The sequence below is a fragment of the Lathamus discolor genome, chromosome 7 (genome assembly GCF_037157495.1).
Source record: "Lathamus discolor isolate bLatDis1 chromosome 7, bLatDis1.hap1, whole genome shotgun sequence".
NCBI classification, from domain to species: Eukaryota; Metazoa; Chordata; class Aves; order Psittaciformes; family Psittacidae; genus Lathamus; species Lathamus discolor.
The window spans coordinates 9,260,119-9,281,340 of NC_088890.1; the positions used below are offsets into that span (position 1 = coordinate 9,260,119).

Here is a 21,222-nt window from a genome sequence, read left to right on the forward strand (position 1 = left end):
CCTTATGGGTTGTATTTACAGATTTTTTTTCCTTTTCCCACACCAGTTTGCATTTGGCACACATGGAGTTTTTGGATCAGGCAACGGATTATATTAATTTCAAATTAATTGTAATACTACCACAATAATGGAATGATGTCTTAATATTAACTATTTATTAAACTACTTACCACAGTTACTAGCTTTGATAACTTACTGAAATAATATGATTGGTTTAATCTTTGCAGTTAAGGGGAACTTGTGACTAAAATTAATTACATAGCTGAAATACTTCTTGCTAAAACTTTTGGGCACGTTTTTCACTTTCATTTATAGCACTATTGGAAGAAGAGAGAAAAGCCTATCGAGTGCAAGTTGAAGAATCTAACAAGCAAATAAATGTTCTGCAAGGTAGGAATGTGGTTTTTTCACCTCACTGCTTAGGGAAAATGTATAGCTTTGTCTGTTTCCATGGCATCATAAGCACTAATAAAGGAAAATATTGAGTGTATGTTTTATATCTGATTTCTGTCATCATATCTTTGAATTTTATTGTGCAGTATTGCCTGTCAATTCCTATGGTTCTAATCATAACTTAGAAAAGGCAAAATGTAATCTGTAGTATATAATTCTTCTCCTTCCTCTCTCTTCAGTCTTTCTCAGCTTTGAATGATCCAGGGATTCTTACTCTGACTGTTTTATCTTCAGAGCACTCAGAAGGTTTAGTCTTTTTTGTGCTTCACTTCATTGGTAGGATTCTCCTAAAGACATTTTTAATCCAGGTCTACATCCAACCTGAGAACAAGCGGTAAAATTTCTGTGGGACACTGTAGGTGCTTTTAGAAAAAACAGTATGACCAGTCATGCTTCCTTCAGCCTGTGCATGTGAGTGAGCACATTTGTCAAGGGGCTGTCTAGCCTTAAAATCAGTAAGGGTTTTGTTATGACTTCCTCAGAGCAAGTGTTACTTTGCCCATCTACTCAAGTCATTGATTGTTACGAGACTTGAAGCTTCATACCTCGAGATCTTTGTCAGCATATCATTTGGTTTGGACCCAAAAATGGTTGAAATCAAAATATCTTTAGCAAATTACTTTACAGGGCAGGCAGTAATTTGTTCTGGAATGTGGTACTTGTTGTACACTAGTTACACTGAGAAGCTTATATAATAGCAGTATTTTAGATGAAAGTCAGCAAACAGTATTTACAGTCTGCCATTGCTCCTGTAAGAAAGGAAGCTTGCATGATACTCATCTTCAAAACAAGAGAGGCAATTTAAATTTGAATCTTATTCTGCTAATACTGAAAACTCTCCAAGTTAAAAATGCTGTAGGAAAACTTAGAAATTAGAATTTGATAGTTATTTCTATGCAGAAAAAAAATATTTTTCTCACTTAAAAAAAAAAAGGAGAATCAGCGTAGAAGATTGGCAGAACCAGACTTAACTGCAAGATGCTTCTTGTTAGTTCAGTACTGTTCTATTTCCTGAACCCTTCTAAAATGAAGTCTTGCTAATGTTTCCTCTGCTTCGCTGCATTGTAGTTCAGTGTTCTGACGTTCATTGTTCTGGGAAGCTTGCTGCTTCCCAAATTCTCAGGGTGTGACACATTTCACAGCTTTTCCCGAGTTGTCAGGATGTCAGGATTCTCCCCTGGCAGCCCCTGCAAACTGTACTGGGGAAAAAAAAACTCTTGGCAGCATCTTGCAGTAACGTTTTGTAAAGTATTTTCATGGAATCAATAAAGCCAGTGCTGCATGGCTTTCTATCTTTGTCATAGAGAAGGTGCCACAGAAACAGCTGAGATCCTGTCTCTGCATGTGAAGTTCTTTAGATGAACAGATAAGTAAAGAAAGGAAATTCAAGTAACTTGTCATTACTTTTTTAAAAAAGAAGGCAGTGAAGCATTCAGTTGGGCTGAGGTAATGGCTTACATAAATAGGGGATGTAATGGAAGTTTTCTTTCAAATTATATCCAGTGCTTCAGAAACCATTCCAGTATTCTTGGTACTGATTTTCCTGTGTAAGTTATTTCTACAATTCCACCAAACTTTAGAATTGCTTGTATTGGTTTGGCTTTTCAGTCATACCATGCTTGTTTTAATGCCTGAACATTTAAAGGGAGAGTTGTCCATCAACAATGCAGACAGAAGGGAGGGGGAAATACTATTCGAAATACTGCATTGCTGAGAGGGAGGAATTTAGCTTCTCTTGTTAAAGAAAAGAATAATCAGGAAGACGTGGTTTGAAAAAATCCTTTGCTCATTAATGAGCACCTGCTGTGTTAGCAAGTCGTAATTCTTGGTGTTTTAGAAACACGGTTTCCTAGCATATTGGTGTGGTAGGTTGAAGGCTTCTAATGTAAGGATACATGGAAAGGCAGTTGTTAATACATACTATGTTGTATTACTGTCAGGTTGTTCTCATCTACTACTTTGGTTGCTGTTCTGTTACTATAAGCCTGTAGAAACTATTTCCAAACAAATGAAGTGGTAGTAAGCATCATTAGAAGATCTTTCAGGTTCCTTCCACCCCAAACCATTCTGTGATGTTGTATTTAGAAATCAATCGTGCTGCAGATGCCTTTGTTACAGAACAGACTATTTAACCTTAAACAGAATTGCTGTGAAATCTAACTTAACTGTTGTCTATAATAGCTCTTCAGTATTACAATATATAATAACTGTATTTTTTTCCTATACTGTCTTCTTCCTTAAGAGAGTGGAACTGGGGAGTTCATAAGCTCTTTATCTAATGAGCTAAATGTCTTGCTGAAACCTGCTTAGAGGAGGGGAGGGGGAAGTTGTATTTTTCGTCTTCACTCTACATCAACTAACAGCAGAGTTTCTAGATTGTACCCGTATATGAATTCTGCCTGCATTACCGTAAATGTAGCTACTGAGCTATAATTGTGATGAAAGTGCAAGTCTCTCTTGAGCAGCTTTTATGCTGTATCGGTTTGCAACAAGAGTCGCTGACATTCTCCATGTCATCTTCTGTAATGGATTGAGAGAACAAAAATAAATACGAGTAATCCGTGAAGGTTACTCAGCCGTGCTTATCTTCCCCACACTTTCCACTGTCCTCATTTTGCCCTTTGCTTCTGAAACATTGAACTTTAAATGTGGAATTCTGACCCTCTGCAGTATCTTAAATTAGAGTTTTGAGTGATGTTAAGAACTTTGCACTTTTCTTCTCAGAGCAATTCTTCATTAACTTAGTAATTGCTTTTTCCCATGTTAAAAATCAGTTAAATGTAATTGAACTCTGATATGTGTTCTTTAAAAAGCAAACCAAAGCCACTGAGCAAGTACACACTTTGCTTCCATCAGGCAGGGTTTTAACAGTAATGTTTGTTCTTTCATCCTCCCTTTCTTCTGCATTGTACTCTTTTTTTCCAACTGTTTGCATGCATATTTATGAAAAATAGTTGCGCCCAGAGATGTGTTTAGTGATGAAGCAGGTTTGGGTGGGACTCATAAGCTTTGCTTCATGCAGAAATTTAAAGCAACGTCGTGTGTGCATGACTGCTGCATATTTACAGGAAGCCGTAAATGCTGAAGGACTTCTTCATTCAGTATGTTTGGTGCATCTGTCCCTTTCAATTAAAATTCCTCTTGTCCTTTGAAATACGCTTTTTGCAAGGAATTATTTTTATTTCCTTCACTGCATCTTGAGACTGGAGTAGAAATCAGACTGTGTTCCTCAAAATATTTATGGACATCACAGGCTAATTGCTGAACAGGCAAACATTTCCAATGTAGCTTTGCAGGTGTTCAGCTTGACACAGAAACTGCCTTTTCTTCTTGTCCCTGAACCATGCAGCGTCCTTGTTCTATAATACTTGTTTTGCTTACAGTGAAGTTGGATCTAAATCTTGGTTTCAGATTTTAGAAAGTTGCTGTAGTATCACACACATAGCACAACCGTGCCTGGGAAAGCATTGTCCGACTGTAATTCTTGTTTCTTTTGACTCCTAATCCATGACTCCACTTATATGTCCCTTTAAGGGTATAGTATTTGACAAGATTAATATACTTTTTAACTGCTCGTGGATTCTTTAGTCCTATTAAACATCAGCAAGTTGAGAAAGGGATTAACATGTTTGAGGTTTTCTGTAACTAGTTTTTAAAATACTAACATGAATGTATGTTTTCCAGCCCAGTTGCGAAGGTTACAAGAAGAAATTGAGAATCTTCGTGAGGAAAAGGAGAATGAAGTTTCAAGCACACGAAATGAACTCGTCAGTGCTCAAAACGAGATTCTGTCACTTCAACAAGTAGCAAAAAAGACAGCATCAGAAAGAGATACAGATATCTCTGCACTGCAAGATGAGCTGCAAACAGTGCGAGCAGAACTTGAACGGTGGCGGAAAGATGCCTCAGATTATGAAAAGGAAATTGTCAGTCTGCAAGCCAGTTTTCAGCTCAGATGCCAACAGTGTGAGGATCAGCAGAAGGAAGAGGCTACACGCTTAAAAGGTACTTCTGTAAAAGGGTGTCACAGACCAGTGCTAACGATAGTATCCTCAATCTAATGTCAGTTACTCAAATCACTTTCTCTGTGTGTAGTCATTTACTTTATCTATATACACCACATGTCTATTTATATATATTTATCAAGGCTTGTAGTGTAACAAAAGCTGTTTTGTGTACTTCGCTAAATACTAATTGTCGATTATGCTTAAATTAGCCTAGGTACCCTTTGATACAAAGAGTAGACCAAGTATAATTCCACTCAGGAACATGGAAAACTTGTACTGTTTGAGGTTGCCACTGATGCTGCCACAGATTTCCAAAAGGACTTGTGTAACCTGTGTGTAATTTAAGCCCTTAAATGGGTATTTTCTAACCTTTTAATTTTTCTAGCAAAGCTTCATTCAAGACAAATAACTCTATTTTATGGCTTGATTAGACTGTTGATACCATTCTCATTTTTAACATAAACATGTTAAATTTAAAGCTTTATTCTGGATGCATGATGTGGAGATACACAAATATGTTGTGTTGAGCCAGCATAGGGCTTCTTTTAGGCTTATTCATTTGTGTTTCACTTCACATGTAATGCACCCACATCTCATGAGGACTGGTTGCGAGCCGCTGCTCCAGGCCTACAGCTTTGGGTCTTGGAGAACCTGCTAATAGAGGTCAAAATCTCATGCTGAAACTTTGTACATGCCACAGAGAAACTGACATTTGTAAATTATGCTCTAAATTCTGAATTGGTTAATGTTTGTGAAGTTGTCAGAGAAACCGTTTTCCAGTTCAGACTGCAGTCCCATTCATTCTATTAGTAAGACATATGTAACATTGATTTTTATCTATTTTGCCAGGGGTTGATTTGTTTCAAAGGTCTCATTTTGACCATTTAGTTATTGCTTTAAACATTCTGTTCCTTGTGGCAGGGGCGTGGTACCAAGCGGTTCTAGTTCCTTGCTGTTTTCAAGACTGGTAGATTATTTTCTTCAAATACACTTTTCTGTCACTGTTTCTAAGCATGTAACAACTGTTTCTACTAGAGCAGACCAATAAATAGACTGATTTCTATTCCTTTGTGCTTCAGAAAAAGTTTGCATTAAAAAAAAAGCAGCACTACCTTGCTTAATTGTCCTCAAACCCCTTAACAGTAGATGATATTGTAATGTTTTATAGGTGCTTCTGAGAGAATTCATGTGCCATGACTATAATCGCGTATATTTGAGATTGACTATTGATACCAGCTTTTCCTCCATTTATTGGCTGGTGATACTTGAAGCAGTCATAAGATAATTTTAGTCAATGCAGTTGAATTCTGTTCATTGCAGGGGAACTTGAAAAGTTGAAGGCACAGTGGAGTGCTCTGGAAGCCGAGTGTGTTACACTAAGGAAGGAAAATACTTTGCTTTCATCTGAACTTCAGCGACAGGAGAAGGAGCTTTCTAGGTAAGGGCGCGGAAAGGATTTGTCTCAGAGGGTATCATAGTAGCTGAAGAGGGGGTTGGTTGTTGTTTATTCTTCCCCAAAATAGTACTAGATTTCTGATGGTGTTTTCAATAAATGCATTGAAATTTTATTTATATTGTAGTATTTGGCTGAGCACATTTTTATGCCATGTTATACCCACCTATTTGTTCTGTTTTGCATATGCTTCTGTATTACTTATCAGTCATGTTATATTGTCATAAGGTAACCTGACTTATTTTGCAGCTTTTAATAAGGACTCGAAAGCATGTGTTGTGAAATTACTTAGATTTAACAATTGTCCTCCTACTTAAAAGATAACAAACCACATAGATTTCCTAACCTAGAGTTTTCTCAGCATTCACAGTTGGAAAATGATTCTCAGATAGTAGGGTGTCTCATGGAAGCCTGTCACATTATAAATAGTAATGGTGGGCAGAAACAGTGTTCTATGTCATGTTTTGCTTAACAGAGAAGTACAAACCTTATCACAAGCACTATAATATCTTTCAGGAGGGATTTTAGCGTGCAGGAGTATTTGTGTTTTACTGTATTTCTTTTTCTATTTGTGCACATGACATTGCTAAAGGCTGTCTAAATCTTCTGCCTCAAAATAACTTCTCTTATCCCTTCATCAGCCATTATTACATTGTTTTCCAGTTTCAGATAATGGAATCCAGTTCACAAAGTAAATATGGGACAACAACTTTGTTTTATTGTAAATCTGAATTTTACCATCACGCTGTTTGATTTGGGGTTTTATTTTTTCCTTCTGACTTCCTCACTGTTGTAATAAGATCTCATTGAAAAATGGAAATTTCCCACAGTAAAACATTTTTATTAGTGTGTTATTTTACAGGTATCAAACCCTTCTTTTTTTTGTTCCATCGTGCCCTGATTTCCACTTGTTGCTTTTTGTTTGTTGTTTGGGTTTTGGGTTTTTTATTTCTGTCTTTTCATATGGAAGGTTACATGAGCAAATACAGGCTTTGCACAATGGAGATATGCAAGTTGTGTCCCTTATTTTTCTTTCTGTCTTGCACAGGCACAAATTAACAAACTTCAGTGTAATAACCAAGTACTGTAATGGCTTATGACTATTACACAATTGTACTAAACACTTCAAGAAGATACTAGCTATTAGCTTATGCAACTGCAGTAAGCAGAAGCATGTATGCAAATGAGTGAAATACCTCTGACAACCTTGGGCAGACTTTCTGTAAATATGCTTCAAAATACTTTGGAGTATATCATAAATATGCGATGAATAATAAAAATAAAACAAGAAGCTAAAATTATGCATGTTAAATTATTTAAATTATATGATTAATTATACACACTAAGTTGTACACATACATTTAAAAGCAAGACTATGGCCAGCCTTTTGGCAGTACTTTGTATAGGGAGGCAATGGGATCATCTACTCTTATGATTGCTCTGAGCTATTTCCGTATTAAATAAAAATAATGTGTGAAGCTTTGGAGGATGAAAAGTGCTTTAAAAAGATCTCGATTGTTTGCATTTAAAACACATGAGGAATCAATTCAATTTTGTTTTTCAGCTCTCAGAAGCAGAGTTTAGCGCTAACCAGCGATATAAGTGTTCTTGAAATGTCTCGAAAGGAACTTGAAAATCAGATGGGATCTTTGAGAGAAAAACATCAACGGGATGCAGCTAGTCTAAAAAGCCAACTCAGTGAAGCTGAGAGTCAAGCAAAAGATGTTCAGAAAGAGGTAACGTGGAACATTATCTCTGTGAGAGAATAAAATGCCCAGTGACTTTTGACTTTTATGCTAAAAGAAAAGAAATGCCATTTCTGGTAATTAAATTTTTTTCATACTTTTATTGCAAATACTTTTATGTTGGCTGACAATAGAGAAATAGAAACTGGAGGTTAAATCTGAAAAGGAAATTTTCAGATAAGATGACTTGTATGCGTTTGGAGAACTTCCTAAAGTTTACCTCCATGCATTATATTTGTGAATTTACTTTTAAGCTGTTGAGACAGGTAAACTCTTATTCAGAGTCCTCCTGAATATCATGGAATACAGTTTCATTAGCTGTTATGAGTCAAAATTAATTCTTTTTGGTCAGTATGATCTTCCTAGTTAGATTTAAGCTCTTTTATTTGTCAGTGGGACTACACATTTTTACAAAGGTCTCCTTTCATCTTCCTGGATCACTTCAGGCTGCTGAAGATCATTAGCAAGTACATAAGAAAAAAGCTACCATTTTCAGCATGTATTTCATCTGCCTGGCCTCTAAAGATTGTCTGGAAGAAGGCCGTAGTCTCCAGCAGTTACTTGCTTAAGAGCATTTTGAGGGAGGTTTTCCGCAGTCACTGGTTTTAGTGTCTTTTGCAGTCCTTTGCTTTATTTTGTCATTAATTCATCCATATCACATTCCTTACTGTTTTCAGAATTTGAAAAACCCAGTCTTGTTAGTTTGTGAGCCTCTAACCAGATGTATTCGTAAGATGCCTAATCTTTTAAATCTGTGGTAAATGCCACTACTGAAAGACTACTAGAAAGCTTGTCATCTATAGAAAAAGTTGAATGTGAGTTTGAAAAAGGAGAAGCTGCCCATGCTATAGGAACATGGGACGCATTCACCCAGTATTGTTTGTACTTGACCCACACTGAGGATTATAGTATGATAGTGATAAGGCATAATTTTTTTTTAAATGCCTTATACTATGTGTGAGGAGGGTTTGATTTCCTTCATACAGAATGTTGATTTTTGCACCCATTTGATTGGTGTAGATATTTAAGCTACAGCCTAGATTTAAGACCGCTATTTAAACATAAAGGACTCATTGTGCCACCTATTTCTTGTTTTGTCTTCATAGTTACTGCACTTCTTTCCAATCTGATAACGACTAGTTGATTGGTATGGGAGATGAATTAAGGACTTGCATTTACTTCATATTTCTTTATTTTTAGTAATCCCAGCCCTTCAGTATCAGGGACAAAAATCTTCATTTGAAAAAAAATGGAAATCTAAACTAGGATTTTTCTACCCTGCTTTTATGAAAAGAGAGTATGCTGATACAAGGCAAGTTACTCTAGGCAGATGACAGGAAAGGAAGTGTGCTCTAACCAAATGTAAGCATGTGTTGGGTGTCCAGGTGTCTGCAGATTCTTTTCTCTTTGTCTTTAGTATGAAAGAACACAGACTGTGCTCTCAGAGCTAAAGGCGAAGTATGAGATGGCTGAACAAGAAAACCAGTCACTCTCAGAGGAGCTCAGACAATGTAAAGAAAACTTGAAGCTGCTACAAGAAAAAGGAAACAACGTAAGTCTGTGCAAAATAATGTCAGGAAGTTGGGTTATGACACTGGCACTTCTGTTGATTGAGGGAATATACAAGTGTCAAATAAAAAAAGACGGGAGAAAAAAAGGCTGTGAATCATATATGCAAAATTCCATTCTGGAACTATCTGTGCAAATTTGCAGGTCGTTACGCTGTTACAACTGAATATGCAAGTTAAATGTATAGTTGTGTGACAGTTTTAAACATGGCCTTAGTATCTGCTCTCTTGAAAAGATCTGGCTTAAATAGTAGTGAACCAGAACTAAGTAAAACTTGTATCCGTATAAATTATGCAATCTTTTCCAATGTTGTTTTATTAGTATTTATTACAGTGGGTGTTCCCTTCTTACTCTTGCTTATGCTTCTTAACAGTGGTTATCCCTGACTGGCTCATGCTTTAAACAGTGCAGTTAAACTGTCCTTTCTATTCATTACTGAAAATATTCTTTTCTGTTGCAATTACTTTGATACGTTGTATCACTAGAATTGAGTTTACAGCTAGGGACAATGGTTTGTTTATTTTTTTATACTGAGATTTCTGCAATCCTCCAAATGTTAAGGGTGTGGCAGACACGTTATAAGGTCATAACCTTATTTTAGATACCTTATTACCCTAGGATGGCCTGTTTATTGTCTTCCTATATGGCATCTATGATCAGTGCAGCGTTAATAACTCCTGCAGTGAACAGTACAAAACAGGAGGATAATGGGTGTTCTTTAGTAGCCTTTTAGAAAAGTGTTTCTCTGTCTACAGAGAAAGTTTTACAGGGGCTATCCTCTAAGATCAGCTGGCTGCTAGACGCCCAAAGTTTGTGTGAGTACTCTTGCTATAGCCAAATACCAAGTGTAAACCTCTATCATAGTTGAGCTGTCAAAGATTTAAAGAATTCAAAGCCCTTCTCACATCTTCAGCCATCTCTTTAGGAATACGATGTTGGAATTCTCTTGGAACCTGCTTCCTGCTTAGAATTCCTCTGCAGTGCTCAGATAATATTGGATCACTAAAGCAGGCAGAAGTCAAAACCAACCAAAAACCACCCATTTTAATAGGCGGGGTCACACTGAATAAACAGTTGTGAATGTGGGATTTTCCATTGTGTTAAAAGCATTAATCTCAGTATTAAAATGGTCAATGGACAAAGGGGGATAGTAAAGGAAAGAAATACTATGAAGGGAATTGGAGCACATGGTGAAAGTGGAAGACCTTAAAAAGTATAGGAAATTTTAAGAGGAGTTTGGGGTGAGTATTTAGGTGAAATCAGGAACCACAGCAGTTGCCAAATATGTTTCCAGAGGAGGAGTTAGAACATTTGAAACCTGGAGGTCAGGGTACGATGAAGAGCATCCAGCCATTTAAGGACTCACAGGAGAAGCTTGCTCTTCAAGCAAGCATTACTCACAACCAGTAATGTAAAACATCTCTGTCTTGTGGATTATTTGAAGCATCACTGATACTTGACTGAGTTCCAAGGTCAAATTTTTCAAGTACCATTGTCCCCTTATCCTGGAATCATTATCTGCTACTTCATGTCTGAGGACAGTGACTCACAAAGGGACTTCCCACTGTGGGATTTGTTCCTTTGTACAGCCCATCTGTATTTGAGTTTGCATATCTTCATATTCTAAGACAAGATGCATATTTCCAGTGAAGCACCTGATTAAATGCTCCTCAACAATAAGGTGATTTGTTAAATATTGATAAGTTCATGAGGGGGAAAATGTAATCGTTTGAAAGCAATTTCATTTAATGTGGTGGATATTGATCATCTGCTTCATTTGCCAAGATGCCACAGCCATGAATGTATATAATTAAAAAAACCCCAATAATAATAGAAAAAGCCATAGAATTGTTCAGTGAATTAACAGATGTTAGAAAAGACAAGGTCTCTGTGCTCCATTTGGGATGTCATTTAAATATTAAAGTTTTATACTTAAGTTTGACTTTGGAAAAAAAAAGAATTGCAGTGTTGTGTTCTAAAAGGCTTAGCAGTGTGGTGTACTACTTGTGCTTGCATGCTTGTAGTCACTGATTATTTCCTGTCGTGCTTTATGTGACAGATTTATTGATGTGAATGGTTTGAGAACATTAGCTGCTCTGGTTGATTTCTGGCGCTTTTTTGAACACTGCTGTGATTATTTCTACCAACACGCTTTCTGTGGGAAGGTGGCACTCTGATTTGTGGCACCAATGACACAAAAATGATCCTGCATGAAAATGACTTCAATAGTTACACATAATGTTGCTATTAAATATTTGCCTTGATCAAAACAAATCTGAATGGAATGGCAGATAATAGAATACCTTCTAAGATTTGTGTGTTTTGAACCATATTAGAGGTTCAGTGATTAAGTGACTTGTACGAATCCATGACTGAATGCAATTTTATTTATGAATCACAGATTTTTAGAAATTCTTCAAACATTAATTTATTATTTAGTTATTTGAACAAAATCAAGGTGGCTTCAGCACGAACAAGTTCTTAATATTTGGCATGGTTTGAACTTAACCTCTGTGTGTCTCTGTGTGTGCACAAATACATAGGCTAGGATACAGAGAAAGCAGATGTCTTCAAGGACAGCTTAAAAAGAAGTTAGGTCAATTTTTGCTTTTACGTTCTCCTTTTAAGGATGGAGGCTGTCCATTCAGAATGTGAAGTAGTTCACAGTTAATTGAATGTAGCTGAGAGAATGTGTAGGTGTATCTAATGAGGCCATAAGCTAAGTGAGCCCTGCAATCTTGCCAGCTGGTAGCTTGGCCCAGGTCCAACATTTGATCAATTTTCAGAATGGCATTTGGTCACAAGGCTGCTGACCTGCCAGAGGTGCTGGTCTTGGTGGTACCTCTAATCAAGATGTGCTTCCCTGCTTTATAGTAACTTAGTGATGATGATAGTAATGTTACAATCTCATGGGGATGTCTGAGCTACTGGGTTTGCCTGTGGACATAGTTGTGATTAATTCACTACTGGAGGAAAAGGATTGTTTTTCCTGGAGGCTGGTGATGGAAAATGGGAAAGGCGAAGTAGCAAGGAATGAAGAAGTAGCTGAAAAATTCAGTGTCTGGTGTAAGTCTTTTTCTCTTAAGAAATCCAGATGGGATTTCCTATCACTTAGAAAAACTAAAACCACCTAGAAATAAGATACAGGCAAATCAGTTTAAGATTTGTGTTGCTTTTAAGAGCTAAATTCCAAGTTGTGACAAGAGGTTTCTTAGAACATTTTCTGCTTACTTCCCTTTACTTTTAAACTTCCCTGTTCATTTGAGTAGAATGGTGTACTAACTGTGTATACCAGATTAGACAATGCTGTATTGTGTTAGATGTCTTTAATACATTTCGATTAAAACAAAACTCACTGACTTATTTTCCCCTCTCTAAATCATCTTTACCTGATTGATTTGTAGCACAAAGTGATTTTTAATATCCCTTCCCTTCTTTAGCCTTCCATATTACAACCCGTCCCAGCCGTATTCATCGGCCTAATCCTGGCTTTCCTGTATTGGTGTTACGGCCCATTGTGGTAGCGAAAGGTACAAGCACTACTGTTCAGTCAATGTATGTTTGTCCCTCTCACCTGTTTGTGCCATTTCTGTATAAAATAGTGCATGGTGAAATACACAGGTATTTCTTTACCTGAAGCAAACACTTCATTTAATATGCCATTCTGTTGATACTGATGAGCGGAGCAATCAACTAATCATTTAACATCTGAGTGATTCCTTTAATTCTAACAATGAATTTCATTCTAACTGGTTCTCAATGTGCTGCTTCTAACTTGGTCTTGGTTTGTCTTTAGCAAATGGGCTACCTTTTGCACAATGCTGCTATATGCTAGGGCCTGTAAGAAAACTTAATTGCTTAATTAACTATGAAAAATGAAGAGTTTGCCTCTAATAATAAAAGTGAACAGCTTTGGTTCCTATTTATGGGCTAAGAAATTCCTCTCTGGCTCTAAACACTTTATTTTTTCTCACTATTGCTATGAAGAAGATGGGGAAAAAAGACAAGATGATAAATAGGTGGTTGGTTTGTATTCTGACCTCTCGGCTTGCATCCTCTCTAATGTCTCTCAGTGTGTCCTCCTTAAAATGCTGTTGTTGTCATGAAATGTTATGACAGTCTGTTAGAAATGATGTTGTTAGGATTTGCTGCAAATGAACTTTATACGCCTGGATTTAAACATTCAAAAACTAAGTTAAAGATGTCAGTACTGCATAAACCTGTGTCTAGCAATTACTTGGCACAAGCAATGTTTTAAACATCTTAAACATTCACACATTTAATAGCAGATCTCTTTGGGGTGTGTGCAGTAATGAAGCTGGAAATACGGAACTGCCAAAAGTTCTCCTGATGATCCTCAGTCATGAAGAGTTGTGGAGTTCCCTTTGCTGGAGAAACATGGTTTACTGTGATGCTCTGAGTCAGGATGAGCCTGCAGTAGGGTTCATGAGTAACATCTTAGTGGTGCCTATCAACAGGAACTCAGGACTTTCAGGAACCACGGGGTAAACTGATTAGTGTGAATTAGAACAAATATGATATTGATTTTTTTTTTCTCTCCACACAGAGACAATGGCCTTGGATGCCTGTGATGGCAGCTTTGGTTGCTGTAACAGCCGTGGTGCTGTACCCAGGCCTAACCAGAGCTTCTCCATGAGAACTGTTGTTGAATCCATACACCGTCCTCCCTTTAGAAGCTGGCAACATTCATATACTGAGGGAAAACAGATTAATTCTCTTCCTTTTTACCTCTTAATACAGCACAGCTCTGCGTGAGAACAGCAGTAGGGTCATTTGCTTTAAACTGTATAAAATGTATCTGTCTATAAAGAGGGAATAAAATTGTGATTCATCATACTGTGAGCAATATTTTTGCTTACAATTTCATGCAAGTTTTAAAATAGTATGTTGGGTTTCTGAATACTATAATGGTGGCCTAAAGTAGGCTTCTCGGTACCAAATTATTTATAATGGCTAGGGTTGTGGACACTTACTTTGGAATCTGATCGCCAGATTTAAGAGGAAAAATACATTTCTGATTTGGACACCAAAGCCAAGTAACCTTGCATACTTGGTAAACAGATGCAGTGTGCTCAGTGCCTTTCAGTATGATTTTTTTGATTGTTTTTTTTTTTTAATACAAACTAGTATACCATTTTACTTGCTGTTAAGTCACTGAGCTGTTGGGAACAAGACTTAAACTCATCACACCTTTTGAAGGAAGCGTATTTTCTTTGATAAGGATTGCTTTATTAGTAAGTTTTGGGAATAAACACAATTCATGTCCAGCCTTAAAAAGATAGAGATATTGATGGTGAAGACCAGCCTAAAGTATTTAGTGTGCGCGTGTGCGAGTGTAAGCATGTGTGTGTTCTTGAGTGAACTAAGATATTCCTGGGAGCAAGTACTTGGTCATTTGATGGACATAGTGCAGTGATTCAACTTACGTTAACTTTAGTTTGAATGTAATTTATTAAATTTCATATATTTAAAGAGATACGTTCTTTAAAAGTATGAATACTTTCTCACATATCACATGTATCAGTTTATTTTTTCAGTCATTTGATACTTTCTGACTTGAGCCAGAGATGCTCTTTAGATAAGCTTTTGTTGACGTAACTTTATTAAGAGAACTGCTACAGTACGTCTGTGATTAGCTGAAAAAATCTAAGATACATAAAATACTACAAAATTGGAATCATGTACCTGACGGAGTATTGTCAGGTGAAGATGGTTTTAATTTGGTAGTAAAATTTTGTGCATCCTCATCACATGGCTGTAAGTATGATGCAGTGGTCCCCATTACAAAGTTTATTTTCCTTATCTAAGTACTATAACTATTGCTACTTGCTGACTTTTGGTGGGAATCACTGTAGTTAGTGCTGAATTAAATGTAGACTGTAGTTGTCTTGTTCAGCTCAACAGTTCTGTCAAAAAAGTTTATTAAAGACTTAAATAATATGCTAAAGAATGGTAAAGTAAAATGGCTCTGCTAAAGGAGACTTCAAAATAGGGAGGTAATCTCAGCAATTCAATTGGCTTTAAAGAATGTTATGGCAATTGACAGATAGTTTAAATATTTAAATAGAAATTTAGCATATAATTTGTGAGGTTTTAAGGGTCATTGTCCTTTAATTAAAGGTTCTGTCTTAAGTGGGATTTACTAATGGGAGGATTATTAGTTGGAAAAAAAGTCCACAAGTGACTTGTAGAAAATATATATTGTCATTTAGTTCATTCATTTCATCCTTTTCAGTTGCAGGAAGCCACCCAACCACAGAACACTCGTATGCCAGTGGTACTTAGTACCTCTTGTATATAGGTTATTGCAAATATTGTTCTGAAATGCTTAACTTCAGAATTACATTTTTTAAAGTAAATAATTGTTTTAAATCTATTTTGTAAAGATATAAAAATACAATAGAATTTCTGGAGTACAGATTAAACTATTTGCACTAACACACGTGATGTGCATGATTTAATAAAATAACTTTACTCTCCCTATGCATGTTTGAGTTGAATGTCATTTGAAAACAGAAGATTCATGCTAAGTTTCTTTTGCACTAGGTATTGCCACAGTTACTAGGCACAATGTCTGCAGCATGTCCAGTAATAATAGCAAAAGACTTTTTTTTACCATGTGTTTCACACTTGCACTGGTTTAAGATTTTGTCTAGCTCATCTCTCTCCAGTCTGTGGTTTTCAGAAAGAAAGGGGGGAGGAGAGAACCTGAAGGCAATATGGAAGCATATTGCCATGGGGGGAAAAAAGGTATTAACAGCTGAAAGGTGGATAGTGCCTGTGGCAGGGGTTGTGAGATTGGAGGAGCGTTGGCTGCAGATAGTGGGGTGATAGCGGAAAGTCCTTTGAGGGGAAGGGAGCCTGATGCTGCCTCCTCTCTCTTCTAACATCTTGATCTTCCCATTTGTCCCTCTTTCAGCTACTGTGTCTTTTCCAGTGGATCCTATTCCCTCCCCCCTACCAGTAGCATGTAGCCATGGTGTGAGGAGGTGGAGTGAAGCCTGGTGGAGCAGTGGTCCCTCCTGGCTGGCGGCAGGAAGGAGCTGGGTTCCCTGGGACCAGCCTTGGTGCCAGCCTGCACTGCAGTTGGTGCCCCATACTGAGCAACTCTGCCTGTGGCATAAGTGTGTTCTTGTATTAAAGACAAATACTGTGTTGTCAGAAATCTGTAGAGCATCAGAAAGCTGAAATTTGAGACCCAATGTGGTTGTATTAAAGGAGAAAGATATTTATGTGCATGTGTGCATATTTATATTATATACACAGGTGCATAGTACACATTGCATGGGGGTTTGTGCTTACAAGTATATCTGTGGTTCCCTAATAGTGCCTTTCCCAGGAGTTCTTGATACTTGCATGTTCAAAATGATCAGGAATGAGCTAAAATGCACAGTTCACTTTTTTTTTGTTGAGAGAATCCCTAGGGAAGAATTTTGTAACTGGGAAGCTGCTGTTCCTCAGTGCTTTGATACTAAAGCAGCAAGTGGAGTTATTTTGCAAGCACTCTATGCACAGACCTTCCGGTGTTTCATTGTTTGTTAATGGTAAATGTGTGTGCTCTTCTACACTCCCATTTAGGTTCTCTTTTTTAGTTCAGAGGCTTGATTAGCTGAGCCCTGGAGTTACTGTAATAAGAGCAGCTTTTCACAAATGTGTGAGATTCTCCACTTGTAAAACAAGTGCTCTGAGCTTGCACTGAAGTTCAAGGTATTAAAAAGGTTCCTCTTGCTAGAAAAAATAGTCTGAGAAGTGTTTTATCAGTTGCTAGTTCGGTTTGGAAGATTTAATATAATAAAATAGCTGAACACTTCAGTTTTGTCCTAATGTCCTGACTAAGGCACTTCCTTTTAAACTCGAATTCTGCCTATATGGGGACTACAACAGAAGGCCTCTTATTTAAAAAAATACACATACATAAAAAAATACAGCATAATTTTCCTGTTCCTTGTAGCTGAATTAAATACGTTCTTCCAGCGTCTTAGCTTGATCCTGCTTGCGGAATCTCTGGATTTTTTTTTTGGTGCTAAATGGACCCTGCACAATTATTGCATAATATTGTGATCCTGCACAATACATTGCAGAATGTTCTCATAAGAGACTCTTAGTAGGACTTAGTATCAAATGCCTGATGGCTGAATGGTAATCATCTGTGCTTGTATTTGTGGGGTATATTCCCAAATTACTTTTCTAACCAAGTCCTCTGAAGGATGTTACCTATTCAGAATTTCAGTGCTTTACATAAGATTTTGAATGTCTCATGCCTTAATCTGTAGGGTTCTACTGCTTGCAAGAATCATTTATTCAGCTTGAATCTTCCCCGTGACAAATCCACTGCTGAATTCATTCCACCAGCAGCATCTGAGCACTTTAAACCACCAGATCACCACAACAGCTTTTGAGAAGCCATCGTAGTTTGGACTAGCTCTGCAGCTGTGCCTGGCCAGTTTCCACGAGGGGCCTTTTTTCTCTTTGGCTTTTCATGCACCATTAGTATTTCATTAGCAACTGTCTCAGGTTTTTGAATCTCTATTAATATAGCAATTGATCATATGGAAGAATTAAAAGCCATATTCTCTCCTGCACTTATATCTCTGTTTGAAGGGTGATTGCTTCCAGCCAACAGCTGCATTGAATTCCCCAGATCCAGCTGGTTTACTCATCCTAGTCCCTCTTTGCATATGCTTCTGGACACAAAATTCCTTTTGTTTCCCTCTGGTGGGAAATTGGTCTCCAGCATGGGGCTCCCAGTTTTTCCTGCCTTCCTGGGTTTTTAGTTTGTGCCAGACTGTTAAAATTGTCGAGCAAAGGTTTGTCCACATGAACAAGTTCTGCTTGAGAAAGGGATGCACCCACTACTGCTTTGAAAACTGGCTGTTGCCAGTATGTCACTCAAGACTCCCAGAAGTCGAAGGCAAATGAGTAACTGAAACAAAGGTTTTGGTGGTAAGGTCCATTGGAGGCTCGAGTTTCCATTTGTTGGCACAGGGAACTCATATCTGATTGCTTTTCTGGGTATCACAGTCAAAACTTCACAGGCTGCTTCAACATAAGACCATAATGTCAAGAAGTTAAGCATTTATTTTAGAGAAAGAATTCTTGCATTAAGAACTTAAGAAAAAGAATCAGTCACCACTGTAGGTAAGTGTCCTTGAGTGTTACTTGAGCAACTACTGTATTCTCAAACCCACAAACCAAAACCCAGCCCTGTGTTCCAGTTTGTCTTGCCTTGGCTCCCAACCATTGGATTCAATGTATCTCTCTTGGAGGATGTTCTACTACTGCAAATGTTGTGATCCAGGGATTTGATCAAAATAGCTTCCAATCTTACTTTATATGAATAGATTTAATTTAATTTTTTCTTTACCCTGCTAGATTTTTGTCAGCTTTTCCTGAATGTTCTTTTTTGAAGAGTAGATGCCAGATCAGAACATGTCCTTACAGTAACTTCTTTACATCATATAAATAGATAATAAGCTTTATATATTCCTTTTGGTATTCTTATTTGGCTGCCTACAAAACCCTTTTGGGGAATCACTGACTTCCATCACCTGGATTTTAATCTTGTGAATCAAATCTGTGCATTCCTTGCATCACCCCAGCCCCATGGTATCTGACTTTGCAATACTGTTCAGTAACAACCACTGTAGGCAAGCAGTGCAGGGCAACAACTCGTTACTGTTCAGTACTTCATCCATGGGTTTTTCCCCTTTGGGTTTTAACAGGGGTGACTGCTGAAGCTTTCCTAGATTATTGATCAAACACTGTTCAACAGTAGTGAGCCAAAACCAGATCCCTGCAGTACAGCAGGAAAAACATTCATAGAATAATTCCTTCTCTTAGTTTTTGCATCTGGTTTTTAATCAGGATTATTACAGTGCTGGCAGTGATCACTTTTCAATAAAAGTCAAAAGATTTACAGAACTCTTGGTTTTATAGCACCAATAAACAAAGTTTTTTAAAAGTTATAAATGTGGGATTCTATTTTCTAGGTGCTTTGACAGGCATAAATCATTCTGCGTTCTTGAATTTTGTCCTGACTGCTTCCCATAGTTACTCTGCGATTTGCTTAGACCTTCCTGTGAAGCAAAACCTGCACTTTTCCCAGGATCATGCATTCTGCTCTCTTCCCTCAGCCCCATCATACTGTTGCCCATTACTGCCACTTCCCTCTGTAAGGCGTTTCTAACCCTAAATTATTCATTTGAGTGTTCGGCTCAGCGTTATTCCCAATGCTGGAAAAGTAACAGTTCTAACACACCAGAGTGTGTGTGCATGCGTATACGTTGCTGTTCTGAGATTGCACTTGCATGTGGTGGAATAGATCATGACTTGCATTTAGCCATAAGACTGGGGATGTAATTGAGACCCTCAGTTCCCAGCTGTGGGAATGGTGATGTTCGTATGGAGATGTAATTATTTTATCACGTCAGGTGACATGCTGAAAACGCGGATGTGCTTCCAGGAACGTCGTCTCTTCATTGTATCTGATGAAGATGAACAACTCCAAACCTTAGGTTAAACTAAAAGTAACTTTTTCTTACTTGATCATGTTAATCAGTAACTCGAAGAGAAAAGGGTTAAGTGATCAATTTGTTCTGTTCTATTGGAATAGAGTTCATCCAGAAGCGAGCCTGCGTTTGTTTCAGTACCCTCTGTTAGGAAATTGATTTTTGTTTAATTTATTTGTTTTTTGGAAACACCACACACATATTATGAGTGGTAAAGTGCTGCCTTCAGTGTGGAATGGATTTACTGTTCTAATCTTTTTGTGCTAGATCGTTTATGAAGTTTATATTCCATTTATATTTCTTGTAAGGAGTTCTTGCTCTGGAAAGTACTTCGGGTATGTCATCAGTTTTGATGTGACAAAACTACTTGTCTTGAATAATTCAGTGGCTCTTCTTTCAAAATGTTCGAAATATGCAATATGTCTTTTGGGATGAATAAATGGTAAAAAATGAGAATAAACCTACAACACAACAGAAAGCTGATTTGTATTGTACATAGTCTTTCATTCAGCCTAACAGGTCTGCATGCAAACCCAGGGAGAGGGGGCCACAGAGGCTGAGTTCATGCAAGGGTTAACAGGCTGTTTAGTGACCGGACACCCTCGGGGTATGATTCACAGATCATCCTTTAAGAAAACCAATGTCCTACAATCAGATGCAATTCCAGAGCCGTGCTTCAGTGCTGACTCAGGAGAAGGACATTCACTGAGTCACTTACAAAGTTTTCAGCAAGATTTAGGCAAGTTTAAGGAAGAGAAGTCTCCTCCCTGTTTGCAGTGTGGTTTGAATCCACCCCTGGATGTAGTTCAGGCGTGGTTCCACTCCAGGCTGTGGCAAGTGCTGGTGTGAGAGCCCAGGGAACTTGCTTTTATTTCTCTGCTTAAAAGGTTAGAATCAGAGTTGACATTGAAAAGTTCTACCAGATGCATTGGGCTTGGGGGGGGGGGGGGGGGGGAATAAAAAGCCTTTTAAAAGTGAAATATATGTCCATTTAGCTGCTTTTCATGGGCTACAATTGGTAGCACCTAACACCTGCCAGTAACTTCGGCTTGAATTCCTGTCTCCCAACCATCACTGCAGAGTGCTCTTCCTTTGACTAAGAAGGTAAACACTCCATTAGTTTATTTCTGAGCAATACTACATGTGAAAGGTGGTGATAAGGTTTGCTCATTCTTACACGCTCGTTGGGTGTGATTCTAAAGGCGTTTGGTTTTAATGTTGTCTGTAGCAATCACACTGGAGTGGCAGTGTTTCTGTTGCAGAACTTGTCTGCAATCAGCCATAGCTGAGCATTGTGATAGACATTTATTGCTCAGGTTTTTCCACTTCATAGTTCTTGTAAAGGCACATAAGTGAAAATGTAGCCTGCAGCAGCTTCACAGTGATTTTTTATAGCCTGGTGCTGATGTCTCTGTACTACATGAAGCACCAGCAATTGTACATCCTTCCTCTGCAGACTTCCCTGA

General features: G+C 37.7%; 1 protein-coding gene across 32 annotated transcripts in view; it reads left to right on the forward strand.

Moving 5' to 3' along the window:
• Positions 1 to 20,234, forward strand: part of SLMAP (sarcolemma associated protein) — an 88,613-nt gene extending 68,379 nt beyond the window's left edge. For 24 of the 32 annotated variants that reach the window (XM_065687548.1, XM_065687545.1, XM_065687538.1 and 21 more), the window contains 6 exons: positions 316 to 390; positions 4,138 to 4,458; positions 5,781 to 5,898; positions 7,478 to 7,649; positions 9,076 to 9,210; positions 13,795 to 20,234. In XM_065687548.1, coding sequence (XP_065543620.1) covers positions 316 to 390; positions 4,138 to 4,458; positions 5,781 to 5,898; positions 7,478 to 7,649; positions 9,076 to 9,210; positions 13,795 to 13,884 — 911 coding nt within the window. In that variant the 3' untranslated portion in view covers positions 13,885 to 20,234. Of the gene's footprint in view, positions 1 to 315; positions 391 to 4,137; positions 4,459 to 5,780; positions 5,899 to 7,477; positions 7,650 to 9,075; positions 9,211 to 12,667; positions 12,758 to 13,794 lie in introns of all 32 variants that reach the window. The other 8 variants (XM_065687541.1, XM_065687550.1, XM_065687543.1 and 5 more) reach the window with 1 other exon arrangement.
• The last annotated feature ends 988 nt before the right edge of the window (positions 20,235 to 21,222 follow it).